This window comes from Crotalus tigris, unplaced genomic scaffold (genome assembly GCF_016545835.1).
Source record: "Crotalus tigris isolate CLP2741 ecotype Arizona unplaced genomic scaffold, ASM1654583v1 scf7180000020719.984301794:720406, whole genome shotgun sequence".
Lineage (NCBI taxonomy): Eukaryota > Metazoa > Chordata > Lepidosauria > Squamata > Viperidae > Crotalus > Crotalus tigris.
In genome coordinates this window covers 519,723-533,343 of record NW_024098147.1, presented here as the reverse complement: position 1 = coordinate 533,343, position 13,621 = coordinate 519,723, and the positions used below count along the sequence as shown (strand labels likewise).

Below are 13,621 nucleotides of genomic sequence, written 5' to 3'. Positions count from 1 at the left end.
AGAAAAGGAAGGAAGGAAATGGGAGGAAGGAAGGGATGGAGAGAGGGAAGAGAGGAATGGTTCCCCCCCCCACCCGGGAGCTACCACAACCTGCCCACCCGACAAGCCCTTACCATTCATGTTTGGGATCCCAGCGTCCATGACGGTTTCCATGTATTTCTTTGCTGCTGAGACCTACAATAGCGAGAAGGAAGGAGTCAAAAGTGGAGCAAGAGGACATCGGGAAAGAGTGCAGAGAAGAGCAACAAAGATGATCAGGAGACTGGAGGCTAAAACATAAGGAACGGTTGCTGGAATTGGGTCTGTCTAGTTTAACGAAGAGAAGGGGGGACATGATAGCAGGGTTTCAGTATCTCAGGGGCTGCCCCAAAGAAGAGGGAGTCAAGCTCTTCTCCAAAGTGCCTGAAGGCAGGACAAGACGCAATGGATCCGAACTAACCAAAGAGAGAAGCAACCTGGAACTAAGGAGGAATTTCCTGACAGAACAATTAACTAGTCCTCCAGAAGTTGTGAATGCTCCAACACTGGAGGTTTTTAGGAAGAGACTGGACAGCCATTTGTCCGAAATGGTATAGGGTTTCCTGCCTGAGCAGGGAGTTGGACTACATGACCTCCAAGGTCCCTTCCAACTTTATTATTATTATTATTATGGATCATCGCACAGTCAGCCAGATGTTCAGACTGGATTTGGCATTTTGTCTACCTATCGAGTCCTTACCCAGGACCTGGGATAGGCAGATGTGGATGTTTGATGGGATTACAGATATCGTCGCAGGATGGAAGCAGTTCCTAATAAGGCTGCCTTTTGCAATTGACTAATAGCGAATTTGTCAATGCCAATGGTGTTCAAGTGGTGCTCCAGTTGTTTTGGGATTGCACCAAGGCGCCTATGACTATTGGTACTACCCTTGCTTGCTTTTGCCACAGTCTTTCTATTTCTATTTGTAGGTCTTTGTATTTTGTTATCTTCTCCAGTTCTTTCTCGTCTATTCTGCTATCTCCAGGCACTGCCATGTCCACTATCCAGACTTTTTTATCTTTCTTATCGACAATTGTTAAGTCTGGGATATTATTATTGTTGTTGTTGTTGTTAATTCCCATGACTGCAGCAGTGGGGCTAGAATTTCCCCCCCAAAATAGGGAAATTTTAGCATCCCAAAGTTGGGATCGGGGCCTGTTTACTCCTCGGAGAGCAGCCTATAGTAGCCAGAGAGTAGAGGGCCCTGGTTTCCTGACCCTTTTTTTGAAATTGGGGGCTGCTGGAGAACAAGCCAATGGATCATCAAACAAATAAAGCAATGGATAAAAAAAGAGGAATAAAATCCAGGTGAGTCCTTGACTTACGACCACAATTCAGTGCAACATTTCTTTCGCTAAGCGAGACATTTGGTCCCAAATTTGGATTGTGGGACTTTGGAGAGGCGGTGTGTGTGTGTGTGGTGGGCTGGACTAGATGTCCTCCAAGACACTTTCAACTCTGTTATTCTATGATTCGGTAAGGGTCTCCTCCTTCGGCAGAGGGACAGACTAGATGACCTTCAAGGTCCCTTCCAGCTCTGTTATTCAATGATTCTGTAAGGGTCTGCTGCTTGAGTTTGAGGTTGGACTAGACGACCTCCAGGGTCCCTTCCCGCTTCGTTATTTTATGATCCTAAATGAACCCCATTTTATGACCTTCCTTGCCTCCGTTGTTAACTGAAACCACTGCAGTTGATAAGCGAGTCACCCGGTCCTTAAGTGAATCTGGGTCCCCCCCCCAGTGGACTTTCCTTGTTGGAAAGTCGCAAAAAGGGATCGCGTGACTCCCAAAATGCTGCGACCGTCATAAATACGAGTCAGTCGTCAAGCGTCCGAATTTTGACCATGTCCTCAACAGGGAGGTCATCAATGTGAAAAACGGTCCTGGTTCGGGTTTGGTTTTTTTTGTTTTGTTTTGTTTTGTTTTTGCAAATTTGAACGGTCACTAAACAAACTGTCGTAAGTCAAGGACTCCTTTTAGTTTGTTGACATCTGTATGGAATAAACCGGATATTATTTCTCGTCACGCTGTCCTTCAGAGTTCCCAGCTACGCAGAGGATGCTTGCATCTCTTTGCAAATGTCTAATAATAATAATAATAATAATAAAGTGGGAAGGGACCTCGGAGGTCATTTAGTCCAACCCCCTGCTCAGGCAGGAAACCCTGTACCATTTCAGACCAACAATTCAGGAGGGAGCAAAAGGACTCATTCAGTTATGAATTCGTCTCCCGGTCTCGGCCCAAAGTAACGCATCCCCCCTGGGGTGGATAAGGCCCCTCTTAAATGTGTGACACCCCCCAGTATCCTAAAACGGCTTCGGGCTTACATCTCCAGCAGGGGAAGAAATCTCCGTTGTCCTGTAAGAAGGAGAAGAAGGAGGAGAGAAGGTAAACATTTTGCATTTTTCGCCACGTCCCCCTCAGTGGTCTTGCCTTCCCCAGCTACGGACAAACCAGCATCCGTTTGCTTCCAGACAGATCTACGAGTCATGGTCAGAAAGGCCCAGATGACAGCCAGCAGGGGAGTGGTGGTGGTGACAGTACGATATGGTTCTGTCTAACTAACTCCCATCACGTCCCTCTCTAATTCTAAGAGCAAAGCATCAGAAAGAAAGAGGTTGCGTCGCCGTTGTCCAAGCAAGAGCGTCCAACGGGAGCGGCGTTGACAGCCTGCCCGGAGAATAACCGATCCGGAAGGGATCTCCGGGCTCAGTTTAAAGCTCATTTGGGGAAGCAGCCTGCAGCTCTGAGCAGCCCCCTGCCCCATCCAGCCCCCCCCCAGGTCACCTGCTTCGGGTAGGGGTCTCGGGAGCAAGGAGAGGGTGTACCTGCACGACCCGGCTTTCAGCGAGATGGCCATCAGTTCCTGTTTGATGGAAACAAGGGCGCTGCATTCGTGGACCTGCCAGGGAGAGAAGAGGAAGAAGGCGGCGGAGGGCCTGAGAGGTCTAGCAAGGTCTCCCGTCCAGGAGGAGACTTACATTTCCTTTCCTTCCCTTCCTTCCTTCCCTCCTTCTTTCTTCCCTCCCTTTCGCCTTCGCTTCTTCTTTCTCCTGATCTTCCTCATCTTCCTGCCTCCCTTCCTTCTTCTTTTGTCCTTCTGCCTTCCTTCTTTCCTTTCTTCCTTTCCTTTCTTCTTCTCCACTTTCCCTTCTTCCTCCCTCCTTCCCTTCTTCTTTCCACCTCGTCTTCTTCTTCCCTCCCTCCTTCTTTCTTTCCTTCCTTCCTTCGTTCTTCCTTCCTCCCTCCCTCCCTTCCCACTTTCCCTTCTTCCTCCCTCCCTCCCTCCTTCTTTTTTCCTTCCTTCTTCCTTCCTTCCCTTCCACTTCCCCTTCTAACTTCCCTCCTTCCCTCCCTTTCACCTGACCTTCTTCCTTCTCCTCATCTTCCTCATATTCCTGCCTCCCTTTCTTTCCTTCCTTCCTTCCCTTCCACTTCCCCTTCTAACTTCCTTCCTTCCCTTTCACCTTCCCTTCTTTCTCCTCATCTTCCTGCCTCCCTTCCTTCTTCTTTCATCCTTCCTCCTTCCTCCTTTCCTTTCTTCCTTTCCACTTTCCCTTCCTCCCTCCCTCCTTCCCTTCTTTTTTCCCTTCCTTCTTTTCTTCCTTCCTCCCTCCCTTCCTTCCTACCCTCTTTCCCTTCTTCCTCCCTCCTTTTTCCTTCCTTCCTTCTTCCTTCCACCCTCTTTCCCTCTCTCCCTTCCCTTCTTCCTTCCTCCCTCCCTCGTTCCCTCCCTCCCTTCCCACTTTCCCTTCTCCCTCCCTCCCTCCTTTCTTTCCTTCCTTCCTTCCTCCCTCCCTTCCTTCCTTCCCACTTTCCCTTCCTCCCTCCCTCCCTTCTTCTCTTTCCTTCCTTCCTTCCTCCCTCCCTCCCTTCTTTCCCACTTTCCCCCCTCCCTTCCTTCCCTCCTTCCTCCCTCGTTCCCTCCCTCCCTTCCCACTTTCCCTTCCTCCCTCCCTCCCTCCCTCCTTCCCTTCTTTCTTTCCCTTCCTTCTTCCTTCCTTCCTCCCTCCCTCCCTTCCCACTTTCCCTTCCTCCCTCCCTCCCTCCCCTCTTCTCTTTCCTTCCTTCCTTCCTCCCTCCTTCCCTCCCATCCTTCCTTCCCATTCCCTTCTTCCTCCCTCCTTCCCCTCTTCTCTTTCCTTCCTTCTTCCTCCCTCCCTCCCTCCCTCCCTTCCTTCCCATTCCCTTCTTCCTCCCTCCCTCCCCTCTTCTCTTTCCTTCCTTCCTTCTTTCCTTCCTTCCTCCCTCCTTCCTTCTCTCCCTTCCTTCCCTCCTTCCTTCTTTCCCACTTTCCTTTCTTCCTCCCTCCCTCCCTTCTTTTCTTTCCTTCCTTCCTTCCTCCCTCCCTCCCTTCCTTCCCACTTTCCCTTCTTCCTTGTTTCTTTCTTCCCTCCCTCCCCCTCTCCCTTTCACTTTCCCTTCTTCTTTCCTTCCTTCCTTTCTTTCTTCTTCCCTCCCTCCTTCTCCCCTTTCCTTCTTCTTCCCTTCCTTCCTTCCTTCCTTCCTTCCTTCCTTCCTTCCTTCCTTCCTTCCTCCTCACCTTCCCTTCCTACTAAGTTGCTCTAGGGTAGAAAAGTTCTCCTCTGCCCTCAGAAATTAATTCTCATTGTGGTGGTTTTAATTACCTCCATCTGCTTCTACGTAACATTTCTCCAGATTTGCATTTTCAAACCATCCTTTTTTTCCCCTGGCTCTGGACTTAGCTAAGTTCTCAGGCTTTGGACAGCTTTCTAGGCTAAACAACATTATTACAAGCACAACATTTCAGGCCGTAAACATCCTCAAGATGAGGTTCAGGGTCTGGGCACTCCGTCACTGAAGGTTTTCAAGAAGAGACTGGACAGCCACTTTGTGAGATGGTATAGGTTCTCCTGCTTGAGCAGGGGGCTGGATTAGAGGACCTCTAAGGTCCCTTCCAGTTCTATTCTGTTCTGTTCTGTTCTATATTCTATTGTGTTCTACATTCTATTCTATTATGTTCTATATTCTATTCTATGTTCTGTTCTATGTTCTATTCTATGTTCTATTCTATTCTATTCTGTTCTATATTCTATATTCTATTCTATTATGTTCTATATTCTATTCTATTATGTTCTATTTTTTATTCTATGTTCTATATTCTATTCTATTATGTTCTATATTCTATTCTATGTTCTATATTCTATTCTATGTTCTATATTCTATATTCTATTTATTCTATGTTGTATTCTATTCTAGATTCTATTCTATTCTAGATTCTATTCTAGGTTCTATTCTATTCTGTTTTAGGTTCTATTCTATTCTATTTATTCAATATTCTATATTTTATATTCTATTCTATTCTATATTCTATTATGTTCTAAATTCTATTCTATGTTCTATTTATTCTATGTTCTATTCTATTCTATGTTCTGTTCTAGTCTATTTATTCTATGTTCTATTCTATCCCATTATTCTATTGTATTCTGTTCTGTTCTGTTCTGTTCTATTCACCCGCACAAACGGGTGGCCCTCCTGGCTGGCTAATTCTGGAGCTGTGGGCTCAGTTCCTCCAGACTGGGGAACCATCCTTGGGAGAGAGTTAAACAGACACCCCCTAATTCTCTCTCTAGGCCCCTGAAAGTCTTCGTGACGCAGCCTTGAGGGAGAGATACACTTGGGTGTGTTCAAACTGGGCCACAATTCATGCCTGCCTTAACAGGAGTTTCTTCACATAAAGATTAATTCTGGAAGGTGAGGATTTGTAAGCAGATTAAGACTTTTGGCCTCTGGTCAAGGGGTGCAGATGAAAAGAAGATTTACCATCTGGATGGAGAGCAGCTCGTTGCCACGTTTAACATCCAAGAACGAAGCCTGGATACGAGTTGTTATGGTGTGGCCAGTAGACGACATGGAAACCAGGGGGTGTTCTCTGTGAGTAAGTTGAATTTTCAGCTTTTTCCCAGCAGGCAGACCAGCCTGGATAAAATGGAGGGGGAAAAAAAAAACATTTAAACCCAGAACATGAACAATGACCGCACAACAAGGGGAAGCCCCCACCTGACGCTCATCTTGTCTTTCCTGTCTACCTATTTATCATCTATATCTATCTATCTATCTATCTATCTATCTATCTATCTATCTATCTATCTATCTATCTATCTATCTACCTATCTGTCTGTTATCTATATATCTCTGTATCTATCTATATATCTATCATCTATCATATCTATCATTATCTATCTATTTGTATCTATCTGTATCTATCTCTATCTATCTATCTATCTATCTTTGTATCTATCTGTATCTATCTATCATCTATCTATCTGTATCTATCCGTATCTATCTATCTATGTATCTATCTATATCTATCTGTTTATATTTATATCTCTATCTCAATCTTTCACCTATCATCTATTTCCTATCTATCCATCTATCTATCTATCTATCTATCTATCTATCTATCTATCTATCTATCTATCTATCTATCTATCTCTATTTATCATCTAATCTATCTATCATTATCTATTATCTATCTGTATCTATATATCTTATATCTGTCTGTCTATCTATCAGTCTACTGTATCTATCATCTATATTTATCTATCATTATCTATCATCTATATATCTATCTGTATCCATCTATCTATCTATCTGTCTATCTATCTATCTATCTATCTATCTATCTATCTATCTATATTTATCATCTAATCTATCATTATCTATTATCTATCTATCTGTATCTATCTATCTTATATCTGTCTGTCTGTCTATCTATCTACTGTATCTATCATCTATATTTATCTATCATTATCCATTATCTATATATCTATCTGTATCCATCTATCTATCTGTCTGTCTGTCTGTCTGTCTATCTATCTATCTGTCTGTCTATCTATCTATCTATCTATCTATCTATCTATCTATCTATCTCTATCATCTAATCTATCTATCATTATCTATTATCTATCTGTATCTATCTATCTTATATCTGTCTGTCTCTCTATCTATCAATCTACTGTATCTATCATCTATATTTATCTATCATTATCTATCATCTATATATCTATCTGTATCCATCTATCTGTCTATCTATCTGTCTGTCTGTCTGTCTGTCTGTCTGTCTGTCCGTCTATCTATCTATCTATCTATCTATCTATCTATCTATCTATCTATCTATCTATCTATCTTTGTATCTATCTGTATCTATCCGTATCTATCTATCTATGTATCTATCTATATCTCTATCTATCTGTTTATATTTATATCTCTATCTCAATCTTTCACCTATCATCTATTTCCTATCTATCTATCTATCTATCTATCTATCTCTATTTATCATCTAATCTATCTATCATTATCTATTATCTATCTGTATCTATCTATCATATCTGTCTGTCTATCAGTCTACTGTATCTATCATCTATATTTATCTATCATTATCTATCATCTATATATCTATCTGTATCCATCTATCTATCTGTCTATCTGTCTATCTATCTATCTATCTATCTATCTATCTATATTTATCATCTAATCTATTATTATCTATTATCTATCTATCTGTATCTATCTATCTTATATCTGTCTGTCTGTCTATCTATCTACTGTATCTATCATCTATGTTTATCTATCATTATCCATTATCTATATATCTATCTGTATCCATCTATCTATCTGTCTGTGTCTATCTATCTATCTATCTATCTATCTATCTATCTATCTATCTATCTATCTATCTTTGTATCTATCTGTATCTATCTATCATCTATCTGTATCTATCCATATCTATGTATCTATGTATCTATCTATATCTATATCTATCTGTTTATATTTATATCTCTATCTCAATCTTTCACCTATCATCTATTTCCTATCTATCTATCTATCTATCTATCTATCTATCTATCTATCTAATCTATCTATCATTATCTATTATCTATCTGTATCTATCTATCTTATATCTGTCTGTCTGTCTATCTATCAATCTACTGTATCTATCATCTATATTTATCTATCATTATCTATCATCTATATATCTATCTGTATCCTATCTATCTGTCTATCTGTCTATCTATCTATCTATCTATCTATCTATCTATCTATCTATCTATCTATATTTATCATCTAATCTATCATTATCTATTATCTATCTATCTGTATCTATCTATCTTACATCTGTCTACTGTATCTATCATCTATATTTATCTATCATTATCTATCATCTATATATCTATCTGTATCCATCTATCTGTCTGTCTGTCTGTCTGTCTGTCTGTCTGTCTGTCTATCTATCTATCTATCTATCTATCTATCTATCTATCTATCTATCTATCCATCCATCCATCTATCTGTTTCCCATAAAACTAACTCCTTCCTTGATCTAGGAATAAAATCTGCTGCGGAATCCCTGCCCAGATCAGATCTGCTTCTGCACACAGAATGTTTCAGCAGCTCCAAGAGAGAAGAAGTTCTCATTTCTCAGGAGGACCTCCTGGACAGCCAAGCCAGCTGCTTAGCTGAGGCCACCCACCACGATCCCAAAAGCAGGAGGAACTTACGTCTGGCAACATTTTTCTGAGCTGGTTGGAGGTCGGGACGGAACCCTAAGCAAAAGAGAGAGAGACGAAAAAAAGGAGATAAATACATCAGTAGCAAAAAGCAGGCAAGAATTGCAAGCAATGACCTTGAACCCCATGGAAGGCAAGGCTTATTTCACATAATAATCAACCAGGAACAAAGTGACCTCGGCAACTGGGTGTCACCGACGCACCCGTTCCTTTCCTCAAAATCTGGATGGGTGAAAGACCTGCCGTTACAGGCAGTCCTCGACTTACGACACAGTTCAGCCCAAGATCTCTGTTGGTAAATGAGACATTTGCTAAGGGAGCTTTGCCCCATTTTACTCCCTTTCTCGCCACCATTGTTAAGCAAATCGCTGCAGCTGTCAAATTAGTAACCCGGTCGTTAAGTGAATCTGGCTCCCTCCCTTGACTTTGCTTGTCAGACGGCCACAGAAGGGGATCACGGCACCCGCTCCGGGATGCTGCAAAACCGTCATGAATAGGGGTCAGTTGCCGAGGCGCCTGAATTTTGACCCTGGGGAGGCTGCAACGGTCGCAAGGGTGAAAAAGGATCCTCAGTGCCATTGCAACTTCAAACGGTCACTGAGCGAACTGCTGTGAGCCGAGGATTGCCTGCATTAGTAAAGGTAAAATCTTCATTTCAGGGTTCCACCAGGAACTTAATCTTAATCTCTCTGAATTAAAAGGAGATCCCTCTGGTCTCAGGGCGGAGAAGGGTTGGCTGGAGACGTTTCCATACTCTTGTCTGCCAATCCTTCCTTCCTCCCTCCCTCCCTCCCTCCCTCCCTCCCTCCCTTCCTCCCTCCTTCCTCCCTCCCTCTCTCCCTTCCTTCCCCCTCCCTCCCTCCTCCCTTCCTCCCTTCCTCCTTTCCTTCCTTCCCTCCCTTCCTCCCTCCCTCCCTTCCTTCCCCCCTCCCTCCCTCCTTCCTTCCTCCCTTCCTCCTTTCCTTCCTTCCCTCCCTCCCTCCTTTCCTCCCTCTCTCCCTTCCTCCCTCCCTCCCTCCCTCCCTTCCCTCCCTCCCTCTCCTCCCTTTCTCCCTCTCTTCCCTCCCTCCTCCCTCCCTCCCTCCCTCTCCTCCTTCCTTCCACCCTCCTCCTCCTCCCTTCCTCCCTTCCTCCGTTCCTTCCTTCCCTCCCTTCCTCCCTCCCTTCCTCCCTCTCTCCCTTTCTCCCTTCCTTCCTTCCCTCCCTCTTCCTCCCTTTCTCCCTCCCTTCCTTCCTCCCTCCCTCCCTTCCTTCCTTCTCTCCTGAAGATCAAACTTCCTCCTACCCTTTCTTCCTCCCTCCCTCCCTCCCTCCCTCCCTCCCTCCATTCTTCCTTCCTTCCTTCCTTCTTTTCTTCCTTCCTTCTTCCCTGAAGATCAAACTTCCTCCCTCCCTCCCTTTCTCCCTTCCTTCATTTCTTCCTCTCTCCTTTTTCCCTTCCTCCCTCCCTTCTTCCCTCCCTCCTTCCTTCCGTCCCTTCCCCTTCCTTCCTTCCTTATCTCCTGAAGATCCAACTTCCTCCCTCCCTCCTTCCCTTCCCTTCCCTTTCTTTTCCCTTCCCTGCCTTCCCCGCCCTCCCTCCATTTTCCCTTTCCTTCCTTCCTTCCTTCTCCTGAAGATCAAACTTCCTCCCTCCCTTCCTTCCTTCCTTCCTCCATCCCTCCCTCCATTCTTCCCTTTCCCTCCTTCCTTCTCTCCTGAAGATCAAACTTCCTTCCTCCCTCCCTTTCTCCCTTCCTTCGTTTCTCCTTCCCTCCTTTTTCACTTCCTCCCTCACTTCCTCCCTCCCTCCCTCCTTCCTTCCCTTCCTTCCTTCCTTCCTTCCTTCCTTCTTTCCTAAAAATCCAACTTCCTCCCTCTCTCCTTCCTTCCCTTCCCTTCCCCTTCCTTCGTTCCTTCGTTCCTTCGTTCCTTCCTTCCTTCCTTCCTTCTTTCCTTCCTTCTCTCCTGAAGATCCAACTTCCTCTCTCCCTCCTTCCCTTCCTTTCTGGTTTGGTCTCCTGAAGCCCAAAGGGAGACTCAACCTCCCAACAGCCCAAGGCTGGGAGGGGGCTGCCCCACACCAGGGAACCCGGCGGGGCCCTTTCCATCCAGAATGCGCGAAGGGCTCCTTCCGTCACCTTCACTTTGGTGAGCAGGGTTATGAGGTGCTCCTGGTACAAGATCATCAGAGCATCGATCGCACTGGAGGGCAGAAAGAAAGAAGCCGTTTTCCCTTCTTTGGTGGGCAGGTCGTCGGGGAGCGGATCACATTCGAACGGTATTGCTTCCCCGTTTTTCTTTTCTATTTTAATCTGGACAAAGGAAGCACAAAGACCAGCGTCATGGTTTCAAAAGCAACTGAAACGCCCCCAAGGACACCCCGGATCGGACGGGGGCCGGGCTTGTCCCCAACGTGGCCCTGGTCCTGGACATCCCCTCCCTCCTTCCAGTTTCATCCTGGGCACCGGCCCTCCACCTCAGACCAAAGTCCGCCGGGCAGTCCTACGTTGGTGGCTGGTAAAGGAGCCGGAATCTCATCCCTGCGCAAGTCTGTTTATTGCCTCTCTACCTCTTGCCACGGAGGGTAAGCTTTGGGGTAGGGGGAGTAGGTTTTGGGACACCGGCTTGTGGCTAGGGGACATTTGACCTGGTGCCTTTGATGGTCTGGCTTCCACAATCCCGAGACCATCTAACACAGGGGGAGGCGACCTCGGCTCTTTTATGACTGGTGAACTTCAACTCCCAGAATGCCTGAGCCATCATGGGGGAACTATGGCTCCCTCATGACTGGTGGACTTCAACTCCCAGAATTCCTGAGCCAGCCATGCTGAGGGAAAAGGGAGAGGTTTCCAAGCTGAGCCATGCTGGCTCAGGAATTCTGGGAGTTGAAGTCCACGAGTCATGAGGGAGCCATAGTTCCCCCATGCTGGCTCAGGAATTCTGGGAGTTGAAGTCCACGAGTCATGAGGGGCCATAGTTCCCCCATGCTGGCTCAGGAATTCTGGGAGTTGAAGTCCACCAGTCATAAAAGGGCCAAGTTTGAAGACCCCTGGTTTAAATATTTAAATATTTTTCCTGATCAAAATTCAGGCATTTGGGCAGAGGTAGGCAACCTTGGCTGTTTTATGACTGGTGAACTTCAACTCCCAGAATTCCTGAGCCGGCATGGGGGAACGATGGCTCCCTCATGACTCGTGGACTTTCAGCCGATGAGACTGAAAGATAAAGAAGAAACACAATACTATCAAATCTGGGAATTATTCTACAAATGGCTAGAGGAAAGAACCAAGGATTAGGAATTGATTATGTATTAGCGTTTTTGAATCCAGACAGCACGCGGGTTGAAAAATTAATGCATGTATGTAAGAGAAAAACTAATAAAATCCTCATTAAAAAAACCTGGGGTTGTGATAAATAACATATCCATCCACTCTTACCTTGAGAATAAGGCTGACGTCAGTTGCACAGACAACCGGTTTTTCTGCCACTTCGTACACAATATAGCCAATATTCCCTATAGGTTTCTTTGCTATGAAAAATACACATTGCATTAAAATATGGTTCCATCAAGCAGTTTCTCCAGCCAGATATAACTCCTGGGCTTCCCAAAAGACCCTATGGCAGTGGTTCTCAACCTTTTTAATGCCGCGACCCCCAACCGATCGTAAGTCGAGGACTACTCAACCGGTCGTAAGTCGAGGACTACTCAACTGGTGCAGCACCGTTTGCAGAATGGGACTTTTGGCAGGCTCAGCAGGGCAGAGACATCCTGGACAATTCCTATTGGCTTTTGAAAGCCAATAGAATTAGACTCTATTCAAGAGAGTCTATTTTATTGGCTTTCAAAAGCCAATAGAATAAAAGGGAGTAGCACAGCTAAGGAAAAGGGGGGGGGGAATGGCAGACTGCGTTGTTTGGCGACCCCTGTGAAATGGTCGTTCGACCCCAAATGGGGTCCCAACCCACAGGTGGAGAACCACTGCCCTATGGTATTTCTGCCAGTGAGAACTTAGCTAAAAACACAAATGGGTGTTTGCAAGACTATAGGGCAACCAGGTCCACGCTAGCTATAAATTGTGGCTTGTAAACCACTGTGGCAGGATTCACACAAGACACTAAGCCAAATCACCAGAAGCGGAGTGTTGGGTGACTTTAGCCCAGGGGTCCTCAAGCTTGGCCCTTTTATGACTTGTGGACTTCAGCTCCCAGAATTCCTCGTGCCTGGCTGAGGAATTCTGGGAGTTGAAGTCCACCAGTCATGAAAGGGTCCTAGTTCCCTCACGCTGGCGGAGGAATTCTGGGAGTTGAAGTCCACTTAACGGTTACAACGGGAGACCGTTAAGGGAGGGAAGAATAGAATTCATGGATTTTGGTGCGCGATTCCCAGTTCTGGTTTTGCACGATTACAATACGCTTGATCCCTAATAAGTTCTACCTTTCTCAACGAATGCAGGTTAGAGGTTTGAGTTGTGGCAGGCCCGACAGAAACAAAGACACTCACCCAGGATTTTGTCAAATGATTCCTTTAGTTTTGTCATCATCAAGTCAGCCGCTGGGCACAACTGGAAGGCAAGGGATCCAGAAAAGGAGACATGACTGGACAAGAACAGCAGGTTCCTGGGATCAAATGGGGCTTGAGATAGATCTTCACTGGGGAGGGGGGCAGGTGGGGACCCTAAGGGTGACAAATCCCACCCTGTAGACAACCGTGCAGACTCATTTCTCTGCCCGTGTTCAACCTCCGTACATGCCACCACACCAGCCAGCGTTTTAAGCCAGCATTGGAGGGTGATGTGCCCTCACATGTCTGCTAAAACTCACTGAGTTTCCCCCAATATTTTTGGAGCCTGGGAATGTGGTTGCAGGTGGACCCCAGAGAGGCGGGGAGAGGATGCAACCTCTGATGTATTAGTATAAGGCTTTATAAAGCCTTAGTATGGCCACCCCTGGAGTCCTGCATCCAGTTTTGGTCACCACACACTACCAAAAAAAAAAAAAAGATGTTGAGACTTTGGGAAAAAGGGAAGAGAAAAGCAACTAGGATGATTAAAGGCCTGGAGAGTAAAATATATGAAGTTGCAGGATTTGG

At 45.3% G+C, this 13,621-nt stretch overlaps 1 protein-coding gene across 1 annotated transcript in view; it reads right to left on the bottom strand.

The window, feature by feature from the left end:
* LOC120319387 (BPI fold-containing family B member 6-like) overlaps nt 1-13,621 on the bottom strand; it is a 33,354-nt gene that overhangs the window by 6,967 nt on the left and 12,766 nt on the right. The window contains exons 7-14 of the mRNA XM_039368204.1: nt 13,034-13,094; nt 11,970-12,061; nt 10,671-10,844; nt 8,542-8,586; nt 5,804-5,959; nt 2,848-2,921; nt 2,347-2,377; nt 114-174 (exon numbers count right to left, since the gene is read on the bottom strand). Of these exons, the coding sequence (XP_039224138.1) occupies nt 114-174; nt 2,347-2,377; nt 2,848-2,921; nt 5,804-5,959; nt 8,542-8,586; nt 10,671-10,844; nt 11,970-12,061; nt 13,034-13,094 (694 nt within the window). The remainder of the gene's footprint in view (nt 1-113; nt 175-2,346; nt 2,378-2,847; nt 2,922-5,803; nt 5,960-8,541; nt 8,587-10,670; nt 10,845-11,969; nt 12,062-13,033; nt 13,095-13,621) is intronic.